Source organism: Vulpes vulpes, chromosome 5 (assembly GCF_048418805.1).
Source record: "Vulpes vulpes isolate BD-2025 chromosome 5, VulVul3, whole genome shotgun sequence".
Lineage (NCBI taxonomy): Eukaryota > Metazoa > Chordata > Mammalia > Carnivora > Canidae > Vulpes > Vulpes vulpes.
This window is the reverse complement of record NC_132784.1, coordinates 104,093,756-104,118,271: the sequence shown is the minus strand read 5'-3', so window position 1 is coordinate 104,118,271 and position 24,516 is coordinate 104,093,756. Positions and strand designations below refer to the sequence as shown.

General features: G+C 34.4%; 1 protein-coding gene across 2 annotated transcripts in view; it reads left to right on the top strand.

The window, feature by feature from the left end:
* The window catches only part of GPATCH2 (G-patch domain containing 2), a 167,508-nt gene that overhangs the window by 19,377 nt on the left and 123,615 nt on the right, over nt 1-24,516 (top strand). The window contains exons 4-6 of one of the 2 annotated variants that reach the window (XM_025991320.2): nt 42-224; nt 709-788; nt 916-2,954. In XM_025991320.2, the coding sequence (XP_025847105.1) occupies nt 42-224; nt 709-788; nt 916-948 (296 nt within the window). In that variant the 3' untranslated portion in view covers nt 949-2,954. Of the gene's footprint in view, nt 1-41; nt 225-708; nt 789-915; nt 2,955-24,516 lie in introns of those variants that run through there. The other variant, XM_025991319.2, reaches the window with a different exon arrangement.

Sequence of the window (24,516 nt, the reverse complement as noted above, 5' to 3'; positions counted from 1 at the left end):
AATAAAACTGAATCTTTGGGGGATTTCTTGTATTTACACAGGTGATGATGAGCAGAGTGACTGGTTTTACGAGAAGGAATCAGGGGGAGCCTGTGGCATCACTGGAGTTGTGCCCTGGTGGGAAAAGGAAGATCCTACCGAGCTAGACAAAAATTTACCAGATCCTGTCTTTGAAAGTATCTTAACTGGTTCTTTCCCTCTTATGTCGCATCCAGGAAGAAGAGGTCAGTAGCACCTGCTGACTGCTGAATATTGGTGGGCTTATGGTGACTCTAGGAATAATCATTAAAGAGGATAGGCTGAAATGGCAATGAAAGCGTCTAAATATAAGATGCTGTAAAGAAACATGTTGAACAGTAATTCAGCTACTACATTTATCATGCATTCTAATTATTGGAGAAGTTGACTTGCCTTCTTGCTAAGACCATTATGACAATGTTGAAATGTTAGAAAGGTAAATCAGGAGGAAAGAAAAGAATATCCTAATTCTTGAATAATTCTAATCCTAATTCCTAATTCTTGAATCCTAATTCCTGAATAATATCCTAATTCTTAAATAATCAGTAGTTGTGTACTAAGCTCATTAGAACCCTAATAGGCATTGCTTCAGATAGTTTCAAGATGTTTCCTACCTCCTACTCATTCTGAATTGTTTCGAAAGGAACAATGATCATAGAATCTCCTAAATTGAAGACTTTGATTTTCCAGGTTTTCAAGCTAGACTCAGTCGCCTGCATGGAATGCCTTCTAAGACCATTAAAAAATCAGGAGGGACCACAACTTCAATGGTAGGCATGCTTTTTTGTTTAATTGTCATGTTTGGAAATGTATCCATTTCTATGGAATAAAAAGCCACATCCTCATCTTTTATTCATATTCTAATGTTATACTTAAAAATAATCCATTTTTTTGTAGGCTACAAACTGGACCAGTGAGATTCCCCTATAAACCAAATCTTCTAATGCTAATAAATTAGTTACGTTTTGAACATCTGGGGAATGACATTCGAGGGAACCTGGCTCCTGTCCTCTTCCCCTGGAGGAATATCATTGAAGTGAGAGCCTCTTTGATGAAAAGATGGGGCTGTTTTTGCTGGAGGACTGGTATTCTTCCTTTAGTCAGAAGTGAACCTGGTTGGGGAGGCTTTCTAGGGATCTAGGTTGGCCCAGGGTGGGTAGAACTACTGTAAATTTTATATATTTTTCTCTTTTATGATTTTTTTTACATTGAATCCATTTATGTATTACTTGCTTTGCCAAAATGCTAACAAAAGCTAGAAAAATGGAAAACTTCCAGATCTCACATAAGTATTCCTTAATGTTTATATTGTGATTGGTTAAGAACTAATTTTTACATATCTGACTGTTGTAAATAAACATGATGCATTGACATTTATGGCTCATTTTTAGAGAAGTCTTATATAACCAGCATTATTTAAAGTATTTGCATTTTACTCAGGGTATTTTAACAAGGGCTAAGATGAGTAGTAGGTAAGGTTGATAATCTTTACTAGGATTTCTGTTTTGTTCAGTTTGCTTTCTACTTGAATAATCTGCTCTGTATTACAAACCCATTGTATTTTATAGTATAGTGTTCATTGTACTACAAAAAAAAAAAAAAATCATCCTAGTTTTAAGCTAACCATAGTGGTAACTAGTCTGTGCTAGTAGAATCATTTACTATTACTTTATAAATTATCTGCTTTGTCTGATACCTGAAACCACTCAAAATTATCATTTTGGCTTAGAGTTTATGGAAATCATGTGAAAGCTGGTATTTCAACTAATACTGTATGCCTCTGAATCCTATTGTCATGTTTAAAAGTGAGCGCTGCTTGCACACCTTTGGCAGACCATATGTGTCACCATGAGTGTCAGAAATACTTGCATGAGCTCATTTTCATAAACAGAGGGGAAAATGTAACATTTCTATTGATGCTATAATTTAGACAGTATACAACGTTCAGGCCATTTGAATTCTTCAAAATGGTATATTAAAATGACTAATATTTTTATTAAATTCCAATAATTGATGAAAACTGTGATTTAATACATGTATTTTTATACTGTTGTATGGATTAATTGTTAATTCAGCATTTAATGGCTAACATAAATATTATGATTGGAAAAGAAACTTAAAGTTGACATTTCTTTTACCCAAAGGTATTACAGTCTGAAAGATTTCAGAAAAATGTGTTACGGAGAGTATATGACATCTTTTAGATTGCTTGTCTAAACTGGAGAGATTAAATATGATAAAGTGCAACTTTGAGTATCTTTACCTTTGCATATTTAAAGTGATATTTTAGAGGTACAATAATGTGGTGTTTGGTCATTGTAAGTAAGCTTATTTGTGCTATGTCCTTTGGAGTAAAAATTCATGATTTTTTTATCTGAATTACATAAATGCTTTTATTTTATTTTGTATAATGACTGTCTTTTAGATCTGAATAAGTCACTTTAAAACCTTGGCCTATGAACTTTGCCTTACCAATCATGAATCTAGATGAATGCTATCTAGTTCTTGGTTCAGTTTTACCTATTTTTATTTTTGGTTCACTGCTTGCTTGAGCATAGCTGGGATTTGTAGCCCATTTTCTAGGCTTATTGCAATCTCACTGTGGTATTTTATAGAAGCTATTACATCTGATAGGCTAGCTTCATGGTATTGATGATACATGGCTTAACCATAGTAAAAGCTGCCTTCCCTCTCTAAATTGTAAAAAGGTGATTAAGTTTCACTTGATGGAGATATACTATATATGTGTGTTTATCATGGAACTAGTGCATTAGGCCATAAACTGTTTTCCTGGTCTACATTCTTTTGTATTCAAATTTTACTGAAGACAATGGGCTCCTTCAGGTTTTCTTTCTTTCCATCCTGAATTGTCCTTGTTTGGATTTTTAAGTACTGTAATTTTTTTTTTCAATAAAATATCTGACTTGGACAAGAAAGGTAAGAGTTCCAATTTGTGCTGATATTTTTAAATTCCTCTGCTAAGTTTTGTTGTTGTTGTTGCTGCTGCTGCTGCTGCTCATACTGTCCATATCGTATGTAACAACCTAGTCTTAAAAGTTATGTCACAAAACAGGCATATTTAAACAGTACCCATGACATAAGAATGAAATTTAATTCCTTAGACTTTCACACCAGAAGTCTAGATTGCTTTTAAGAGAGATTAGTTTTCTGAGAAAAGTCAACACATAGCTAAAACCCATAAAATGGAATGGCAACAAAAGGTTTCTTTCTCTTATACAGATGAGTAGTGACTACACAGATATAATGATGACTTTGAAGGAAATGACAGGAGAATCTTTTACTGAAATATTAATGGATACATTCTTAGGGGAAAAGTTTTCAATTGGATTTCTCATCATTCATTGTACTTACGTTCTATAAAGTTGCCCCTGGACACTAATAAGCAAGTACTGAACCATTGTTCCTAAGGGAAATACCAGGTTAGGTTCCTGTGAGCCTCTGGTCACAACATTTTTATCAGCCAATCAATACATAATTCATTGTTTTAGCTATCTTTGTGTCTAAAAACACTTTGATATATATTGTTAATTCATTGACATTAAACTCTTGACCAACATCACTATAACCCATGCCCAAGCAAGGCTGCTCTAACACAAGTATTTCTCCATAAGGCACATCATGGCCCTCTTTATACTTAGGAACCCTTGTCAACACATCAGCACTCTACTGGGGTTCATTTAAAACAATGAATTGCTGACGAAAAACACAAAACTGAAAAATGTGGCACTGAATAAATCACAAAAAGGACACTTGTTTACAGTATTAGAGGTGAAACAGGAATGCATACTGTTTTCTTATGTGACCTCTGTTGAGAATGCACACATGCACTAGGTGACAAATTTTTCACTGCTCCTGAATGACCATAAAAGTGCTACGAGAACTGATTTGACAATGTGGTGCCTGGCTCGCTCAGTCATTGGGGCCTGCAACTCTTAATCTCAGGGTGTAAGTTCAAGCCCCATGTTGGGTGGAGAGATGACTTAAAAATAAAATTGAAAAAAATGATTTGGGGGTTACAAATAAATGTTAGTGAGTAGACAAATTTACAGATGTGGAACCCACAAATAGTAATGAGAATCGACTCTTTATTTTTGTTGAGGAAAAAGTGGTATTACAGAAAAGTTAGAGGTTTTGAAGTCTGAACTTGGTGAATCCCTGCTCTGGTTCTTTTTTTTTTACTTTTAAATTATAAATTGAACTTTACCTTCTCTTTCTGTTTAATCGATACAGTATTTAATTTGCAGAAGTGTTATCAGGATTAAATGAGATTATATATACGTCATAGGCTGGGAACCATTTTGGTCACACAGTATATATTAAATAAAATAGTTACCATTATTATAGATACCAAACATAGAATCTCATGATTTAGAAAACATTTGTATTATTGTTCAAAATACAGAATCTTTTAAACTTTTCATATTTTATATATGATATACCTTTATATTTAATATTTAAAGTGCTTTTTATTGTAACCTTTTATGTTTCTTTTATACTTCATTTATATATGAGCCACATGTTATCTCTAATATGGCCTGTGAAGAATAATTTTGAATGAATTTTAGATTGACAGCCACTGCATTAAACCTCAAACCCTGATTGCAGATTAAAAAACTATTTAAATACCTCTCCCTAACCTTGAGTCATTAGGCCATTCATTTGCAGAAAGACCTGTACTGTTTAGGAGGTTTTGATCCAGAGTTACCTGATTTTTAAAAATTATTTTGCCCATTACATGAGTGGTGAATGCAGTCACAGTTCTGAGAATTTAATATTGAAAGGAATTAACTATTGCTGTACTTCTGTTAGAATAAAACACTGGCTTATTAGAGGCCAGCTGACCCAGCCCCTAATATTGACCTTTTTTAGTAGAATTAAGCAAGTGATAATTAATTCTGAGGAATATTCTGGGACCATTATCCAGGAGATATAGGGTGAACCTCCTGTATTTCCAGAATTTTTTCATCAAGTACAATTCAGAGTGAATAATCCTCAGAATAGATCCATCAGAGAATCTGTTTTGGCATATAGTACTTAATAAAGTGAATCCGATTACCATGACTTAAGCATAGCATTTCAGTTAGCCAAGATAGCCTGCCCTTGAGCATCCTAATTAATCAGTGTTTTCTATAGGCGAGAGATTTTTGGAAAAAAAAAAAGTTTTTAAACTGATGATCTTAGAACAGGTATTAATTTTTCTAAGCTAGCATTCAAATTGAGTGGTCTGTTAAAGATCAGGAAATAAATGACTCCATTTAAAATATAGTACCTGGAATCCAAAGTAAATATTACATAAGGAATTGTACTTAAAGGTTGTAGGGTTCTATTTAAAAATCGTATCATCATTTCAGTCCAGTTTTTTATATAGATGAAATGAGAACAAGTATAGTGGTAATGGTGATGGTTATTCTGTCAAAGAAAACAAATCTGATTTAAGGGACTGTTTATTCATACATGTTTCTCAAGTTAAATATCCAAAAAAAAATGTGAACATCAACCCTTTAAATTGTCATGCTGTACAAGTAAGCATACTGTTATAGCCAACAACGAAATAGCCCTCCAAATAATTTATATCTGTTTAGAATCCTGAGTCATTCCGTTGTGTAAGAGAAGGGGATATTGTATATATTTTCTCTTTCTATGAAGTATATCATGAAAGACCAGACCAGATTTCCTGAGTGGCATATCGATAATGATACTATAATGATTTACTCTGTATGTCTTGCTCAACCTTTGTTTTATTGTTTCTTAGGATACTAGACTGGGAATATGTAGTCTGATTTACAACCTTTTACAACAGAAGGGGCCATTCTAAATGGATTTGTTTTAAATAAGGGAACTACATAAACTTTTCTCTTAGACTAGTCTAAGAAATTTTGTAATAGAAAACAAATCTAAAATGATTTTGAAAAATACACACGGTGTGTGTCCTCAGCTGTAATCTGACCATGTGCTAATTATCTAATATTTTTCAGTGCAATTTGATACGTAAGTGCTTCATTATAATCTTTGTGAACTGGTATTTGTTTGTATCCTTAATGCATTTTTGGATACTTTGCAGAATCCAAGAAGAATTGATATTTAGAATTCTCTTATATTCTAAATATATATTATATCACATATATTCTAATTTATTACTATGTATGTTAACAATATAGTTTTTATTTTATCTCAAAGTCAGCTTGAGATCCAGATTTCATGCTGGAAATTAATACTTTTTTCTTAGAATTTGTTTTGAGATAAAGTATATTTTGTATCATACAGAAGTACTGCTTAGTAGAATTGTAATAAATATTTCTTCTACAAAAGACATTTTAATAGTGTCTCTTGTTTGATTTAAAATTCTTTTATTTTGATGTCATTATTCACTTTATACTTTATATATAAATTTAATATCTGTAATTGATATTTGAACATTTGAATCTAATAGTTTTTCATTTCTGGCCCACTGAAAGTAGTATCAGTATTAATATTGATATTTAGTCTTATTGCATTACACTTTATTAAAAGTGGAATATATACATATTTAACAGTACAGAATATATTATAATGTATTCATTTATTCATTCAACAAGTATTTGAATACTTATTCTGTTCTCCATTTTTAGCTTTTAAAATCCTTTAGGAAAAAATGCATAAACATGTTCAATCTTAGTATTTTAATACTACGAGATTTGACCGCTTATACTTTTTATCTATTTAAAATATTTGTCCTTGCTTTTCTGGTTACTTACCACTAGAATTGGCCTAGTTTCATATATTGTCAATTGGGTTTGTGATGCTTCAGAAATCTGGAACCTACCTAGCAAGGAGAATGTTAGTAATGACTCACCGTGATGCTTACTATATGCCAGATGCTTTTCTAAGTTATATATATATTTTTTAATTCATTTAATCCTATTAACATTTACAACTTAAACATTTTCAAATTTGTTTTTCCTTTGCTACGACAAAATTAATGAAATCTGGAAGTTTCTTCACTCTGTTGTCATGTTGCTAATAAATATAAATAAATTCTCTTTATAAAATAGTCTTCATTCCTGGTTACCAAATGCTATTGGAAGTGTGAGTTATTTTGAAAACTGCAGCATTCTTTGCTATTTTGAAGAATGAGCACAATCAAGTTGTGTGCCGTAATAAAAATGATAATTAAAATGTTTTACTGCTTCAATCGGAATAATCACTGGAACCAAGTCCTCCATTCCAATCCTTTTCTTTGTTTCTCAGGTGTTATATAGTGCCTAGTTCTTGATCTTTAACATCATCCAGTTCTGGTCTGTTTTCTTGCCTTGTTTTCTACTGTTTTCTCTGCTTACTTTTCATGGTCCTTCATTATCTCTCCAAGTCTGTATAGTGTACTGGAGAGCTGTCACATATGTGCTTCATCCATGATGATACTCTCAATATCTCCCTTGCTCTGCTCCTTTTTTTTCCTACTCCTTTTCAATGAAACTTCCTCATACAGGAGGAAGATTGGTTAGCTGGGACTTCAGGTGTGAGTTAGGTACTAACTCACTGGGGATGGAATTGGCAGACAGAAGGGCATGGATGGGCAAGGCATATATATAAAACAGCATGGAATATCAGGAAACTGAATCCAGTATTGCTGAAGTGTATATAAGGTATACATTTGTGTGGAGAAGTATATGGTAGACAGGGTTTGGTTGGCGAGGTAGGCAGGAATTAGATCGTTTCAGACTCTTTGGTCCAAGGGAATGGATACAAACTGATGTAATCTCTGGGGGGTGCGGGATGGTTTAGGTAATCAGATTTGTTTCGAGAGATTACATGGACAGCAGTATAGAGGGTATATTGGGTGGTTATAGTTCTATATCAGGGATCCAAGCTATGTCCCTGTCCCCCCAGTAGATGGGATCCACAGTAAATCGAACCCCTGTATTTTATTGGACTCAACAATCTGGTTGACTTTTAAATAGTACCTACTCAAAAAATATTTAATGAGTCTCTACTGTGTTCTAGATACTGTTCTAGGCCCTGGGGGTTAACGTAATGAGCAAGGCAGACAAGGTTCCAGGAGCTTATGTTTTAATGAGTAAAAATAAACTTGGTTGGGGGAGGAGGTGAGTAAGTAAACAGAATGGCCATGGAGAAGATTCAACAGGGTAATGTGACATGATTACAGAACATGAAGTTGATTAGAGGTATATGATTTGTTGGTTGGAATAATTTTCAGCCTTGGCTAATCTAGTGGTTTCCTCTCATCACTCTTATAACAACCTGGGAAAAGAAACAAGGGTGTGCATCATTCTAACCCATTTATTCACGAAGTTAGCATAGGTCCTAGACTTTCCCCCTGTTTTCTGACCAGGCTGATCATGATTTTTAAATGTCACTGTAGGGTATGCCTGCACATAGAAGAATGTCATTTTTGTTTATAAAGAACAAAATTACTATTGATGCTTTAAAATTTTTTTCATTAAAAGAAAGTTTGCAGGTGCCATGCATTTATATAGTGTTTGGTTTTCTTCTTTGGATTTAATCATAATGTCTGCTTTGAAATTTAATATTGTAGTGTAGTAGTTCTGCCTCTCTGGCCACTTAAATATTGTGCAGGGCAAATAGTCTCTATTACATTTTCAAAAATGCATGAACTGCCATGCTTTCATTTAATTTTTTTTTTTTCATTTTGGTATTTGTCCATAAGTTCTTAGGTTATCACACTGTTGGTAAAGAAATGGCTTGTTTAAAGATTGGAAAGGGGATTTGAGTCTCCTTAAAAAACATTTGAGGTTTTTAGAAAATGTAAGGATTATGTTTATCATTTTAAAATTACTCTCTTTATCCTGAGAAACCTTTGAAATATGTTCTAAAATGTTCTTTTTTAGAAATTAAGACTGATGTTTGGTAACCATTGGATTCCACAGATGAAGACTCAATACCCTTCTTCCTTGTTGCTCTTTAAAACGGTGGTGACATTGCCAGAGTCCCCATTAGTTTTTCTTTCTTCCTTTCTTTCTTTCTTCCTCTCTTTCTTTCTTTCTTTCCTTCTTTCCTTCTCCCCTTCTTTCCTTATTAATCAAAATCAGAGAAACAGAAATGTTGCAAACATTTCACTTTCTTCAAAGCTTCAACTTTGGTTTTCTGCCTTTTATGTTGCTGATAGAATTATTCTGATGGTCTATAAAACTCAGTTTTCTAATTTGCCTTCAGATATGTCTGATATCTAATATCAGAAAAGTTCAAAATCAATGATGGGTAGAACACTTCCAAATAATATTTAACAAGCGCTTTCTATATTGAAGTCACCTGCAAATCCTCCAGCTGAAGGTCAATTTGAACAACTGAGAATTCACAAAGAAGCCATATAAATAAAAGGGGTTCCCTGTGCTATAGTTAGAAAATGCCAACCAGATATTTGTTGCCTGTCATCCAGGCGATGGGATTCTGACAAACCAGAGATATATTCCAACAGGTATTTTATAAGTATTTTAAGCCAGTTAAACCTGTAAAATTTTTGTTGTTAAATGACAGCTGTCTAAAACATTGACCAGTGCTTCCTGAGGGAAAAAGTAGAAGTTTCATAATCTCTTTGGATACAAAAGAAGTGGTGACGTTAGTCATTCCTAATACAGCATCTTTGTCTTAGAACTTCATATTTAAATCTGATCATTGGTTATAGACAGCTCACCATTATAGTGTTCCAGGTGAATGCAGGTCTGAACTTACAGGTGCATTATATTTAGGTTGCAGTATAATTGTAGTAATATTTAATAGCATGCACTTGGGTCTTTTTGAGGTCTTTCAGATTTGTATAGATTTTGAAGTATGTAGTCTGGAAATACTTCTTTAGAATCTACAGTCTTTAAAAAGTAAACAATTATTACTTAGGTTTCCTCCCCTTCCGTTTCATTTACATGTATTTTTCATAGACTCCTCTCATTTTTTATCCACAGAAACATTTTATAAGAGTATTTTATATCATTTGTTGGATGAGTATATGTTAGTTCTGACCCAGAAACTTGGTGTCTTGCCTATGTGTTTTCAGCCACAGATTTCTTGGTTCAGTTGTACACACATATCGTGAAGGCTTCTGATATCTTTATTGTGGGAAGGGCCAGGAATACAAAATGAGTAAGACACACCTTTGTCCTCAGTACCTTTCAGTTTGGTTAACAAAAATTAACTGAGAAAGAGACAGAGAGAAGGGAGACCTAACATTTGTGAAGGGAAGCACTGATCCTAAGTGGTTTTTCATTCTTCAATTTAAACTTAAATTTATGTGTTCTCTTTAATCCTTGACTCTCTCCGCATCTAGAGATGTCTGAATCTCACCTTTTTATCTGTCTTGTTAACCCCTTCTTTCCGGTTTCATCTATCAGTGCCTTAGGGTAGTTACTTATAACCTTACATTTTGATAACACGTTAGTCATGTCCCTGGTCTGTCTTCCGGTTTCCCCCCTCAGATCCATATCCCATGTAACTCCAAGTAAACATTTTTAAAACATGATGATGCCCGACCAAAAAATAAATAAATAAATAAATAAATAAATAAATAAATAAATAAATAAATAAATAGTTTTCACTGCCTTCATCATAAAAATCTAGGTTTGTTCCTTTCTAAATTTACTGCTCACCTAGGAAGTCTCACCCACTTCACTCCTTCCCAGATGGTTATATATTCTCAACACCCCCACGCCTCCTTCCGCTTTCTCCTGTTCAGCCACATTCATGCATTCTATACCTTTACTCACAGCAGCACATCCCTCTCTTTACTCTTAGATTCATGCACCTTAAGGAACAGATCAAATTATTTGCCTTTTCTTCAAAACCTCCTCCAGCTCTTCACCTTTGAGAGATTGTTCCATCTTCTGAAATGGCATTTTCCCTCCTGTCCCTGTTTTATTCTTCTGCTTATGTTTGTATTATTATATCCACAGGTGCATATAGCACCCCTGTGACAGGAATCCAGCTCAGGCACAGATGTGCTCTATAATTTTGAGAGTGTTGCTGGCGATTATTGGTTATCACCCCTCTGTGGTTATTTATTCATCAGAGACAGAGACACAGAGGGAGAAGCAGGCTCCATGCAAGGAGCCCGATGTGGGACTCGATCCCAGGACTCCAGGATCACACCCTGGGCCGAAGGCAGGTGCTAAACCACTGAGCCACCCAGGCATTCCCCCACCCCTTTGTTTTTTAGGGGGTTTTCCACCTCTTGGTTACATAGCCAGCTTACCCTTAAGTAACATCCTTTCCTCCCAATATTAGTGTCAAAATTCTTCATTGTTTTTAATTTGTCCTTTTATGTATTTCCTGATGCAATGGCAGATAGAATTTCATTTCACAAAGCACTAAAAACAACAACAACAACAACAAATTATTGGATGCCTAGTATGCAGATGCAGGGCTTAATGTACCTTTTGGTTGGAAAATCCTTAAATGTTGCTATTCAATAGGGATTTCCCTTGGACATAATCTCCTACTAAGTACTCTCCTGCCTCAAGGTTGGTGAGTGGGACAGTGTTGAATCCACTAGCCAACATTCTACTTGCAAAGCAGAGGACAGGGAGCATTCAGTGTGCTGACTTCCACTGAATTCCTCTGACCTAGTAAAGGTATATTATGTCACCCATCAGTATGCCCCTTTCTGGTTTAACTTATTTATTTATTTATTTAGGTTTTTAAAAATCTGTTTTATCTAGTTAATTAACATATAATGTATTATTGGTTTCAGAGGTAGAGTTCAGTGATTTTCATTAGTTGCATATAATACCCAGTACTCATTATAGTTTAACATTTTTATATAAATGTTGAGCTTCTGCTGTGGTATAGGGTAGCAGTGGTAACATGATAAGACTGACTGAGGATTGGAATCGGGATCAACTTTTTCTTTTTTTAATAAATTCCCTATTTCGGAGTTACCTGGCACCTCCAATTTCTGAACCTTCCTGGAATCTGCTGCTTTAGTCAGCTTGCTTTTTGTTGCCACCCTCTCTCCCCATTTTTTGAGTTCCTATTATCTGCCAGGTGGTATTCTAATCTCTTTATGTATGTTCATTCATGTAATGTTCAAAAAAAGCCTACCGAGGTAAATATTATTCTCCACTGTATCTTATAAACCAGGAAACATGGACAAATGGTTTAAATGACTTGTTTAAGGGTCATGACTTGTAACTGGTAGTGTCAGGATACAGACTCTCTAGCCCCATGGCCAGCTTCCCAAGGACTTAACCATCAAGCTATACAGCCTCTCCTTGAAGGGTAAAAAATATATTTACACTTAATTTTTAATGTCTCATTGAAGGGTAAAAACAATATATTTACACTTAAATTTTTAATGTCTCAAAAAAATGTCTAGGCCTAAAGGCCTAGAAATAATCCACTTCAGTCAGGTAGTTTGGTCAATTTAATGAATATATTGGGCAGATCATTCTGAGTTTAGTTGATGAAGTTAAATCTGTTGAATTGGATAGGTTTTACTTTTCAGTGTAAGAGTTTTCACCACATAAATAGGCTGTTCATTCCTCCCGTCAACTCTTCTACTTCCAACTCACATGTTTTCTCTCCTGTCCTCTGATGTAACACGTGGATTTCACTTATTAGGTTTTTGCCAACACTAACATTTCTATTAGAAGCTAAATTTTCTGTTACCTGTCAGTTAGGTTTTTTTCCTATCTGTAAAGGTCAGTGCAGCAATAAATATTTAAATAGCATTGGGTATTTTTGTAAAGAGCACCTTTACAGTCTCCATCCGTCTGGTGATAGACGTGTTATGGTAATTCCCATTTTATGGATTCACAGATTTTCAAAGCATTAGCTTCATTAAGAAGGATCAGAGCTAGGTCTGAATTCCAATCCTTTTAGAGATGAAAATTTCCAGAAGTTATACTCTTTTCTGTATTTTTAGCTGGAGCTATAGTGATTGTCTTTTGAAAATACCAGGAGGCTTGAAACTTAAATTTATTGTCAATTTGTAAAAGTTGTCATCTTCAAAATATGATTGCATTCTCATTTCAAGGAAAGATTGAATCTTTGTCATTGAATTGTCATTGAAATGGCATTTTGTCATTGAATCTTTAGTTCACCCTTTTAAATTGTTGCTGATTGCATTGAAATAAATAATTTAATTCATGCTGCAAATTTGGCATTTGCCTTTTTCATATTTATTAATGTCACAACTTTTCCCTAACCTACTTCCCCGTTTAGCTTCATAAAATACTGATATGCCCAGCCTTTGGAGTTGGCCGTTTATAGGAAATATCAATTAATCTAACTCTTCCTGGATCAAACAAAATCTTAGAGTCATCCTGTTTCCTCAGCAACTTAATGCATGTAATTGTGTATGTTACAAACACATTGCCAACACATTATTGTATGTATTGTGTCTAATGTTTGCAATTGAAATGCCTTTATTTCCATTGGAATGATCCTTAAGGTTCTGGCTGTCTAGCTGACTGGATCAGTTCTCTATTTCTCCCGACATTTAACTCCCAGCTCCACGGTGTAGCACTGTGAAGGGCATGGAGGGCACAGCGGACACTATGTATGAAAAGGGGCTTTTACACAAACATGCACACACATATTTTAGATTATATCTTATTGCTGGTCAGTAATCCAAGATTTCATTTAGACACTAGAAGGACAGACACTGTTTTCCCAACAGTCATAATCATAAACTTTGTTAAAAGTGAATGAAGATATGAATATGTATGAAGAAATTAGATGTTCTCACCATGAATGTATGGCATCAACATGTCTTGAGTGAATTACAGATTTTACTCATTTCTGGGCCATTTGTTTTATATATAGATTAAATATAGATAATTACTTGTTTGACAGGTTACTTTATTACTTTGATAGATCTTAAAGTACCACATGCAGTTATAGTGTGATTATTGTAATAATTTGGATTCGCTAATAGCCAAAATTAACATTTCATATGAATTAAAGTTTTAAAATAGGAATTTGATTTTGTGTAAAGTCAGTTTCACTTCTGGTGATTATTTTGATTTAGTAACAGACTTTTAATTGAGGTTTTTAATTATTTTTAAGCTCACATGTTAAATACAAAAATGTTCGATACTACTCAAAATTGTGATTAGAATATTAACTTCCATAGGTTAATCAGTTCATTTTTGTCTTTGTGCCTCACTTTTTTTTTTAACCACATTTATTTTGGGGGAGTAAATGTCCATCATGTGATAGTTGTACTAAACTTAAAATTCATTTTTACTCTTATGAGCACTTAGCCAAATACCTAGCACATCTTATGTGTTCAGTAATCGTATAGAATATAGATTCTGAATACCTTGTCTTGTAAGAAGGTATTCAGAATAGAATCTGAATACCTTGTCTTGTAAGAGTGTGTTTTAGATAGATCTTAAATGACCAAGCTGTTTCAGAATTACTTTACACACCGACATTAAGATTTGTTACCTGCGGGAACAAAATCAAAAGCTTCTAATCTAGTTATCATGTTTTAATTCATATCTTTTATTTTATTTTGTTTTGTGTTTCAATAAGGATTCCACATTTCTGGTTCAAAAATGTCTCTCCCTGCTCTTTCAGGTTAAGGCAGTTCTTTAGAAAGCAGATCTATTCTGGCTATGTAATGCATTTTATTTAATTTTATAGTTTTTATGATCTCATATATTAGAGATTGCCAAAAATATAGAAAAATTTTAGAGAACATTTTTGGACTTGATGGATTACCACTCTTGAAAGGGAAACAAAACACTAAATATTTCTAATCCCGCATTATTTACCGCATGGGTGGTTAAATGCTACTTTAAGCCTCATAAAATTAAAAGGGAGAAATCTGCCAACTGTAGCAGGAATTGGATTTAGGAAGAGTGGTACAGAGCCAAAATATTGCTACAGAATTAAATGTCAAAAATCTTCTTTAATAGTAGATATATAGTTCACAGTGCCTGGTTATGATTAATACATTTAATCTAAATCACTGAAAGTTGCACTCTCCTTTTCCATAAAATACAATAGGACACAAATCAGTTTTACTGTAGATGGATAACAATTGGAAAATAATGCATCTTCCCGCCCAATAAATTGTCAGTTATACCTTTTAACTAAAATCAATTCATCTTTCCAAAATTTATTGCAATTTCTAATAATAAATCTCCTCAAATGTTTATTCATTTGGTTTTTGATACATTTGTGCCACTTTTGCTATGGTCTAATGTTTTCTCTTTTGATTCATTGTAAATTAGAAAATCTATTTTGAGTCAGTTTTCTAGTTAAGAAGTTAAAATCTATAACCTAGCACCTTTTTCACTCTCCTTTGTACATATTAATACCCTTGAACTTGAACTTAAATGCAATCCAGTAAATTCTTTTTCAGAAGGAGATTAAAAGACTTTTCAATGTAACTTCTTGAGTAAGGGCCAGATTCATAAAACAAGCACTTAGGCGGTTGTTAGATGATCGTTGCCATAGATCCATTTGGGAATCAAAAAGAGGAGAAAGAAATACATGGGGTTGTATCATCATTTCATGTAAGTATTTAGTACAAAAAAAGAGGAAATGCCCATTTGAATTAGGATCAGATAGTGATCATATTGAGTGTCTGCTTTTATTTCCTTTTGATTGCAGTTACCCAGAAGTGTCATTGAAAGGAAGCACAGTAACCAGCTATGTTCAGTTCGTTTCTTACACAGAGGTCTTCCCCTTATTAATCTCCAGATACACTGTTTAATTTCTGTGTATACGTTTCAGATTATTCTTTTTTAATATATCCTGAGTATGCAGTCACATTGGTTTTTCACATACACTATGTTTTGGAATGGAATCATTGTTATGGTTTTAATTTAATACATAATAAATGAGTATCTGTCATTCTTTATGCACTTAAGATTATCATTAGACTTAAAATAAATCCTTGAAATACTGTATGGTAAACACTGACTCCTGTCATTTTAATTTTATACCTTCCTATACATATTCCACAGTAAAATTCAGAGTGGTACCCTTTTTTTTTCCATCTCCACCTCCACTGTGCTATTACAAAAAATTTAAAAATGAAAGTAAGAATTTGTTTATTTGCCCACAAAGTACGTAAAAATGTGTTTGCAATTAACATGTTCTGAGGCTTGGTGGTTAAGTCCATCTTTCTTATATTTTATCAAATAAAATTCTGAAATAGAATTTTGGAATGGATCCTATTAGAAATGAAAGTGACATTAATTTGAATTAAACCTGTAACTCCCTAGCAGATTTGTGTCATTGCTAATATATAAGATGCCATATGATGAAATTAGCAGTTAAAAAGGTGATTTTTGTAGCCAGAATAGCTAAAATAGAATTCATTGATTGGGCTAACTATACAGTGAAGAAAACAGATGCTTTCTAAGGCGCAAAGATCAGACATGAATTAGAGGTCTTGCTATTCATCTAAAAATAGAGCTTTTTTTTAAAGCTGTGAACTTAATAACTTTTTTGATATATGGCTTCTTTAATCCAGAATGTAATATTCATTTGGATTTACCAAATTAATTTCTCTTTTAACAAATGGCAAGTTTTCGTAATCTTCACTAGCTGTAAAAACTTTAAACATAATCTGCAACTTACATGGACTTCCTAACTTGATTTCCCGATCACATTAAATATGAAAGTAAGTTAAATCATCTTCTATTAAATAAAAAATGATAAACGGAAATGCCGTGGCCTTCCTTTGAAACTCCAGTAACAAATATAAGTGTTACTTCTCTGGTGGTTTTCTAAACATTAGCTCATGATACAGAGTCAATTTATTGCTGAAGTTTCTGTGTTACTGTCAGGAAGACTTTTACAACAGCTGTAGTATCACAGTTGTCACCTTGGCATGGTATTCAGTTTTGTGAAGGACAACAGATTTGTTCTGCCCACCTTTCAAGAGAGAACGTTAAGGTTCTGGGAAGACATGGAAGTGATGTGAATAGGAAGACGCAGAGCCAAGGCCAACCTGCTGATTCCTGGTCCCATAGACTGTCCGATGTGCCCACCTTCCTTTCTGTCCTTCTGCTTGAATGTGAATCCATCCTATAGGCTGAAATTCTGTTAATATTTTCAGCCATCATTTTAGGAACTGCCAAGTAAATTTTTACTTTTTTCAAGCAAAATAAACGTTTTGAAGGAGGTCAACAAGTAACCTACATACTTTGCCCCCTATTTTCTCCTTCAGTCTCTTGGCCACTGACTCAGCCAAACTCTTTTTTTTTAGTCTTTTATTCTCTGCTTTCTTTCACACCATCATCAACTCTTCCTCAAATCCTAACGTGGTCCATCTGACCCATTTGACTTCTGAATTTTCCAGTGCCACCCCTTGGTTTACCAGATAGAATGTAAATTCCTCTTCTTCCTGTCTGGGTCTTTGCCATTAGGGCTTCAACTTCCCTTTCCATCTCTGCGTCCCTATTCTCCCTGGTTGATGCATCCTGAATGTGTCTGGGGGCTTCCAGCTTCTGTCACTTTGTTCCAACTATTTTTACATTTGAAACATCACACTTCATGTCAGTCTGTGGAAATCTTGCCCATTCATCAAAATACATTTCAGTTAAAACCTTATCTGAAAACCTCCCTGCCAGAAAGGCATCTCTCCTGTCATTCAGAGGCCTCACTCCCATCACCTCATTACTCACAGGACCATGTGGTAGCCACTTCTGGTAGAGTGCAAGCAAAACAGCGTGGAGCCAGAAATCGGAATAACTTCTCCAAGATCCATGATTTACTGGCTGCATAACCTTGGAGAAATCAGTTTTTGAGCTTTAGTTTCCTCATCCCTAAAATAGGGATAATAAAAGATAAGGTGAAATAAGGTATGTAATAGGACTTTGTGAACTGTAAAGAAACTATTATTACTCATTTATTTTCGGAGTCCAAAGCTCAAATGCCTTCAGGGTCCAGGCAGATAATACATATGTATGTACATACATCCACACACATATAATATGAAGTAGCTTTGTGTTGGGGATGTACCTGCACACTAGCAAGGGCATTCCTAGGTAAAGTTCTTCAAATTCAAAACATTTTAAGATACTCTGATAGGGGGGAAAAGAAAAAGGAAGATAAAGGAAAACAACAAAAACCAGTTTACTGGCCAAATACTGCTGCCCCTTTGTGTACATACATCCCTTTCCACAGCTGAGTAAAGCAGTATTGCATCCCACAGAGCCTTTCATGAGGCAGATACTTAATGAACTTCTGGGGAGGGTTGGTGGGCGAATAGACGACTTAAATGGAGGGGGTAAGTGGAGTTACAACATATAATGTGGGAAATGAGATATTTGCATTCTAATCTGTTTTCCTGATCAAGCAAGAGGTATAAAGACATTATATGAATCGTGGTTTTTCTTTTGGTCCTCTAGTAAAAACTTCCAGTGCATGTGCTTAAGTCTTCTTCAAGTAGTGTTGATCACAGAAGCACTATTATAGCTAATTGAGAAGCCAGACATTTTACTGTAAGGATGTTATTTTCTCTGTCCTCTGTGTCAGTGGGCTCTGGCAGACTGAATAGAGCTGTGTGAGTCTAGTGCCTTTTCCATTCAATTGCTTTTCCCTCTGATCCTTGACCATTGGCTGAAGAAAAGCCTAGTACTTGAGGCTTAATGATTTTTTTCCTGAGATATGAGAAGTAGGTGCTGTTTATTTTCTCATCTTTAGAGAGTTAAACGTATCTTATCCAATGTGTTAGAAGCCACTTTTAAAACTTAGATTTAGGTACAATTAATTCTTAATGTCTTTCAAAGGAAGTATTATAGGCTTAGTTCAATGCTAAAATAAAAACCAAAGGCCCAAGGTCTCTAATGTGCCTGTACCTTTTTATTTTTCTCAAATTTACCAATGAAATGACCCATCTCTGCAGTTGAAGTCTGGAAAGCTGGTGCTGTATGACCTTGATAAAAGGAAAATTATATTACAGTATGGTGACTGAAATCATTGTGCTGTTTTGCAAAACTAAGTCATCAGACATAAGTTTAGCTGTAGTAGTATTAACGTATTAAGAGAAACTTGACTGCATTAGGTTAATTGAGTACAAATAAATGAAAGCTCTGTTAATTTGACTTTTATGATCTGAGTGGTTAAAATGCTTACATCAAGAAAGAGAAGTAATATCTTTTGACATTATTTAACTGCCCTAGAATGTCTAATAAAGAAAGGATGCTGCGTCTCTAAGGAATAATTGAGACATAAAAACCATTGCCTAGCAAGTTGTCTGGCATAAACTAATTTTTTAAAAATTTCCCTTAAAGTTATTTCCATATTTTCTTAGACTCTCTTTTAGAGTGTTTGTTCACTTATAAAGTAATTAATTGATTCTGGTCTAGGTTTTTCACTTGTCTAAATAGTTTTCCTGTTTATAAATATAGACCTCTACAGCTATATACAAATTTAAAACCACTTGGTTTACCATATTATACACAGGTTATATTTTTAAGTTGGGGGACCTATAGAGCGTATAGAACAAGTGGATGTCTTTCAATCATCCAGTTTATTTCCATTTAGGAAATATTTATTTAAACATTAATTAGCAAATAGAGTGGCACAGATGCTCTAGACAAAAGGAAAAGCATGAGCAATGGTGCATGGCATGAAGCAGCATGGCATTTGCTAGCAGCCACAGGCAATCAGGCCTTCAGGAGTGGGACTTGTAGCAAGGGAGGTGCATGGGATAAACAGAAGAGGCAGGAAGAGCGGCTCTTGCCCACTGGGAGATTGTACAATTCAGTGAAGGCAGTCAGACCGTCGGGAAGATTTCTAACAACATGACATGTGGGTTCACATTCTTTCATACATAAGAAAAAAAAATACAGGACCAAACAACTTTTGCTTCTCAGATTTTGAAATAATTGGTCCTACCTGGAAGCCTTCCTTCTTACTTCTTCCTGATATAGTGCCCTGTTCATAGTCACCTAAGTTTTCCTCCTTCCTCAGAAGTGTCTTAAAAACATCCTTTTAAGTTGTTCTTAAGGACAACTGAGTTCTCAGTCTGACTCATGTAAATATGGCTTTGCATAAGTATTGCTAGTCACATACTTGATTATATTTATTTCAGTTGTGTTCACAACATACACTATTGGTTTTAATGTTCATATGGAGTATTTGTTTAACTTGATATCTCCATCGAATTATTCCCCCTGAGGGGGTAGGTTTCCTCTTCTGACATCAGCTGACATTAGTTTATGACTGTCACCTGTCTTGCAGTCCATTATTTTAGGAAGTTCCAATCTATTTTAGTATGCTCTGTATGAATGGTGGTACTGAATAAAGATAAAGAACGACATAGAAGATATTACTAAGTTAAAGATTTGCAATCTATTTCATTTTGTTTTTACTCTTCATTCTGAAGGGCATTTAATTATTTGTTTGGTTTGGTTTTTTGTTTGTTTGTTTTTTCGTTGTTTTTGAGAATATCACACTGGATGATGTCTTATGGTTCAGTTAAGCTTGAATAGGTTAAGTGCTTCATTAAAAAACAATAAAAACAATAACAACCTTTAGGCTTTTTAATGATGAAGTCATCCTAATGGTCATAATAATAATGTTTGAAAACACAACTGTATACTAAAAAAAACAAACAAAAAAACTCCCTCCCATTGAAATAGCTTCCCAGTAGGTAGATCAGTACTCTTGGTTATATTCTGAGACACTGTCATTGGACCCAACACAGTTCATGTATCAGAATTAAGTCACTGCCCTCAGTAGTTCTTTGCAATTGAGTGTCTGGCTGGGCTACTGAGAAGATTCTAAGTTAAGCAGAGACTATAACTCTCTTCTTCATTGACTTATCTTTTCCATCCTCTTCAAATTCCTTTAAGACTCCTATCATCCTCTTCCTAGGTCACTGCTGACATCCTGGACAATGATTCTTCCAAGCCTTTCTCATCTTTTTCTTTCTTGGCTACTCTTAACTATTTGTCATTTTACCTCCATCCTGTTACCACTCCTGCCCTGGTTTTTCGTGATCATACCATCTCTGTTTTCTCCTTCCTTTGCAACCACTCCTCTGTCTCTGACCTGTTTTCCTGGCTTCTCTTTTCCCCCCGTATATTGGATATTGTCATTCTCATGTTTGTTTGGTGTTTGTTTTTATTCTTTGTCAGATCTTTTCTATCTGTGCTTTTTGTTATTCTAACAGCTTTCAATTCTTACCTCTGTGCAGAAGGCAATGATGCCTTTTTATATTGTGCCATGTGCCCTCTAGCCCAGTAACTCTAGGTATTTTTTTCCATTCCAGTCTACCTGAGAGATAATAACACATTACCTCACTATGATGATTCACTAGGTAGAAGTTCTTAACCATGGGTGGGCATCATAATTCAGTCCCACCACCTACCTCCACATTGGGAACAGCATGTATAGTTTGGAAATCCTATCAAGGTAGTTATGACCCATGACCTGTGGTCATGTCCCTTTTCCTCATCCTGATCTCTGCCTTTCTTCCAGCATTTAAGAATCACCCTTCTACCCCCAGAAAATTTCACCTCTTTTATAGTCATCTCCATCAGGTTATCACTATGGTGACTTGACCTGATAGCCATTATTTATTCTTGTCTCTTCTAAAGCATGCCCAAACCTTTAAGTGAAGATTAGTTTATATAAGTAGTACTTATGTTGATCACATTTTAAATGAAAATCATCATTGAGGTGAAGAACAAGAAAGCATTGAGATTTACTATGTACCAGGTACTCTGGTAAAGTCTGGAAGCCCAAAATAACAAATGATACACATCTCTAATCTTAGTGAGTCTACAGTTATTAGTATGTATAGACCAACGCCCAGCTAAGAAAAGTTGTGATTGCCGTAACAGACATATAAGCCATTTGCACTATTGAGAACAGAATAAATAGAGTGATCACTTCTACTAAGGGAAAATGCAAAAAGAGTATCTGAGCTCTGCCTTTGACTGACGAAGTCTTCCCACAAAATAAGAAAGTAATATAATACAGTAGGAAGACCAGGCAATTGGAATTAGAAGGGACTCGTTTGAGTCGCCACCCTTTCAAAGTCTTAGGCAAAATTACTTAGATCTCTTATCTCTCCCATCTCTTAATTACTTGCCCTCATATGACCTCTCTTTTCTTTATAGCATTCACCATAATCTGAAATTATCCTTTTTTTTTTTTCCTTGTCTGGTGTCTCCAACTACTAGAATATAAGCTTCCAGGGTCAAGGACTCTTCTCTCTTGTTCACCATTCTCCTCAGTGTCTAGAAGAGAGCTTGACACATCAGGGGAACTCAATATTCAGTGAGAATATTGAATGAATAAACATGGATTTTTGTGAAGATTAGCATAGGTTTGTTTGTAGGTATTACTTTTGTGAACAAACAGGTCATCTGATTCTAACTCGAGTGCTTGAATTCAGTGTAACTGAAGATAAACAGTTGTAAAAATGCATGGTTAATTTAACATCTAGTTGAGTACATGGGTGTGTTAAATTTCAGGTTCATGTGTAATAATGTCGAATTTCTGACGGTTCAATACAGAGACCTTAGAACACTAATTCTGATCATCCTTCAAACATTCCTTTGCTTTCTAATCTTACTAGTTTTATAAACCTATGAATTAGACATTAGTATTAATATACAGTGTTTATTTTAGATCTACAAGATTTACCAGGTTCTTTCTTACTATTTCAACTAACATTTCATATTTTTCCTTATAGGATCCCTGTTCTTTGTTTTGTTGTTGTTGTTGTTGTTGTTTATCACTTTTCTTTGAATACGTTCTTAGAAGGTATTTTAGTGAAGTTCTAAAACTGATAAATTTGTTCTTTTTTATCTGAAACCGGATTCCTTTCATGCTTGGTTGTGAAAAATACTTTTTCTGCATATGTAATTCTGGGTTCAACAATTTCTCTCAACACTTGGTGAATACCCTGTTACTGTCTTCTGGCATTCATCATTGCTGTTGAGAAATCTATTGTCAGATTAGTTCTCCCGCCCACTATCCACCTTCACCCCTTCGCCCCCACTGATTTTTTTGTTTGTTTGTTTTTGATATTCTGTAGTTTCGCAACATGATGAATTGATGTAAATTTATTTACCCTGGTTTTTTGTTCTTTCCTTTGTCTGCTGATAGCTGTCTTTAACCAGCTGTAAAAGAAAAAAAAAAAATTTCAGCCCTTATCTAAATATTGTCTTTTGTTTATTATGAGTCTCCTGTTTTCCTAGGATTCCAGACAGACAGATGTTGCAACTTTCTCATTTTATTCTCAGTGTGTCTTAACCCTTTTTCGGGGGTTTCTATTTCTTTGTCTTTCTGTGCCGGCTTGTAGGTAATTTCTTCAACTTTGTCGTCGTTATCTAGCTCTCTTTTTATCTGTGCCTAATCTGCTATTTAATTCACCTTATGCTATTAAATGGGTGTAATCTAATACTAATTATTCATGAGATGCTAGTAGTCTTTAATTCAGTCATATTTTACTGCATTTTACCCAAGAGGTTTATAGACACAAGATATTCTAATTTTTAATGCTTTTATAACATGCTCAACCATATTTGATATCTTTACAAAGAATGGTGTGTTTCTGTACTTTTATTTCTGTTCTTTTATTTCTATAAACTCTGCAATATCAGGAGCTCCTGTTAGTCACATTTAAGTATATATTTTATACTCAAATGTTAGTTGAGAATAAGACACTAAGTAACTGAATTGATTATATTTATAAAACTAGTTATCTGTTTACTGACTTGTTGGCTAGTTATACTGTGGAATGCTTAAGTACCTGTCACCTTGTGGTCTTTGATAACACACGATTCAATCCATTCTCTTATATTGATTGTCACAGTATTTTGATATTAAGCATTTATTTTTGAGCTTTACAATATTTTTTTTACCACCTTTAATACTAAGTATTAAAGTTTTTAGTATTAGTAAAATTGTGGTGTTGCCTTCTCCGTTCTTCGTTTTTTGGGGCTTATTGCCTGGATATTTTCCTCCTCTTAGAGCTTTTCATAACATGTGATTAATTGAGAAAGTGTAAACAGAGTTATCATGTCCAGGGAACGCTCTTACATGGAATCATTCTTTATATTCACTGTCAGCCATTTTAGCATTTTGGTGTTATAATGGCTTAATGAAAATATTTATGGAACTACTTTATAAAAATACTTGGTACAAAAGTGAAAATACTATAGAATTGTCAGTTCTTATTTGTAATATTAAGTAGTATCAAGCACTATACCAGTAACTTTCAATTTTGTCTTTTCTGTGGCCTTCAAAGAAAAAAAGCAGTGGGTAAGTGGAACAGGAAACTGGGTAACAAAGAAGAATCAGAATATAAAAGGAAAGAAGTAGGGGCAAATGATGAACAGCTGACCACCTCGAATAATGATACCCAACCTGGTTACCATTTGTTTGTGTCTGTGTTTTAAATTTACCTCATGTGACCTTGACTCATTACTTCCTGATTCCCACCTCTCAAGTACCTCTGCTATTTTCTGATAGAATTGAAAATGATCAAAGAATGTGGAAAAGGAAATGTGACCTTAAACTGAAAAAATACTATGCTTTTAACAG